We start from the raw sequence: 640 nt of genomic DNA on the forward strand, positions 1-640 counted from the left end.
AGCCCGGAAGCCTCGAGAGCAATTGGGGACACGTGGTGCTGCAGACGCCAGCTCACCCGCAGCCATGGCACTGCCGGCATTGCCCACGCTGGCTGCTGACTCCCAGAATGCGCTGGTTGTCTTGCTGTGATTGAAACCTCCCCCGGGTGCCGCGGTGACATCCAGGTCTGGCCAATGGTTTGGGAAGAGAGGAGCCGGGGGTCCTCGATGGCAAGGCCACCAGCTGGAAGGGGCGCCTGAGTCCCTGCCCCGGCTCCCCCCAGGGCCCGCGGAAGCAGAAGATGCCGGAGTCCCGGCTGGCGGCAGACGGCCACACCAAGTGGCTGATGAAGAGGAAGATCAAGGCGTTCTACACGGACGTGGTGGCTGAGGATCTGAGAAGTGGCGTCCAAATGCTCATCCAGGTACAGCCATCCTTGGCCGTCACCCGTCAAGGTTCCTCCTCCTCCATCGTGGCCCAGGGGGCTCTGATGCCCCTCCCCAACCCAAGGACACCCCCTTTGCATCACTCCTCTGCAGACTGACACTGCCTGTGTCCGTCTGTCCCTGCAGAGGGGTCTCATGGGGACATCTCTCTGCAGGCTGCTGGCCTCGGGAAGATGAGACCCAACATCCTGGTGCTGGGCTACAAGAAGAACTG

The 640-nt window shown here is 63.1% G+C and overlaps 1 protein-coding gene across 1 annotated transcript in view; it reads left to right on the forward strand.

The window, feature by feature from the left end:
• Positions 1–640, forward strand: part of LOC104464058 (solute carrier family 12 member 3-like) — a gene marked incomplete at its 5' end in the record, with an annotated part of 3,758 nt that overhangs the window by 1,558 nt on the left and 1,560 nt on the right. Inside the window, 2 exon segments of the mRNA XM_010076638.1 lie at positions 264–404; positions 582–640. Of these exon segments, the coding sequence (XP_010074940.1) occupies positions 264–404; positions 582–640 (200 nt within the window).

Source organism: Pterocles gutturalis, unplaced genomic scaffold (genome assembly GCF_000699245.1).
Source record: "Pterocles gutturalis isolate BGI_N339 unplaced genomic scaffold, ASM69924v1 scaffold45893, whole genome shotgun sequence".
Classification (NCBI taxonomy): domain Eukaryota; kingdom Metazoa; phylum Chordata; class Aves; order Pterocliformes; family Pteroclidae; genus Pterocles; species Pterocles gutturalis.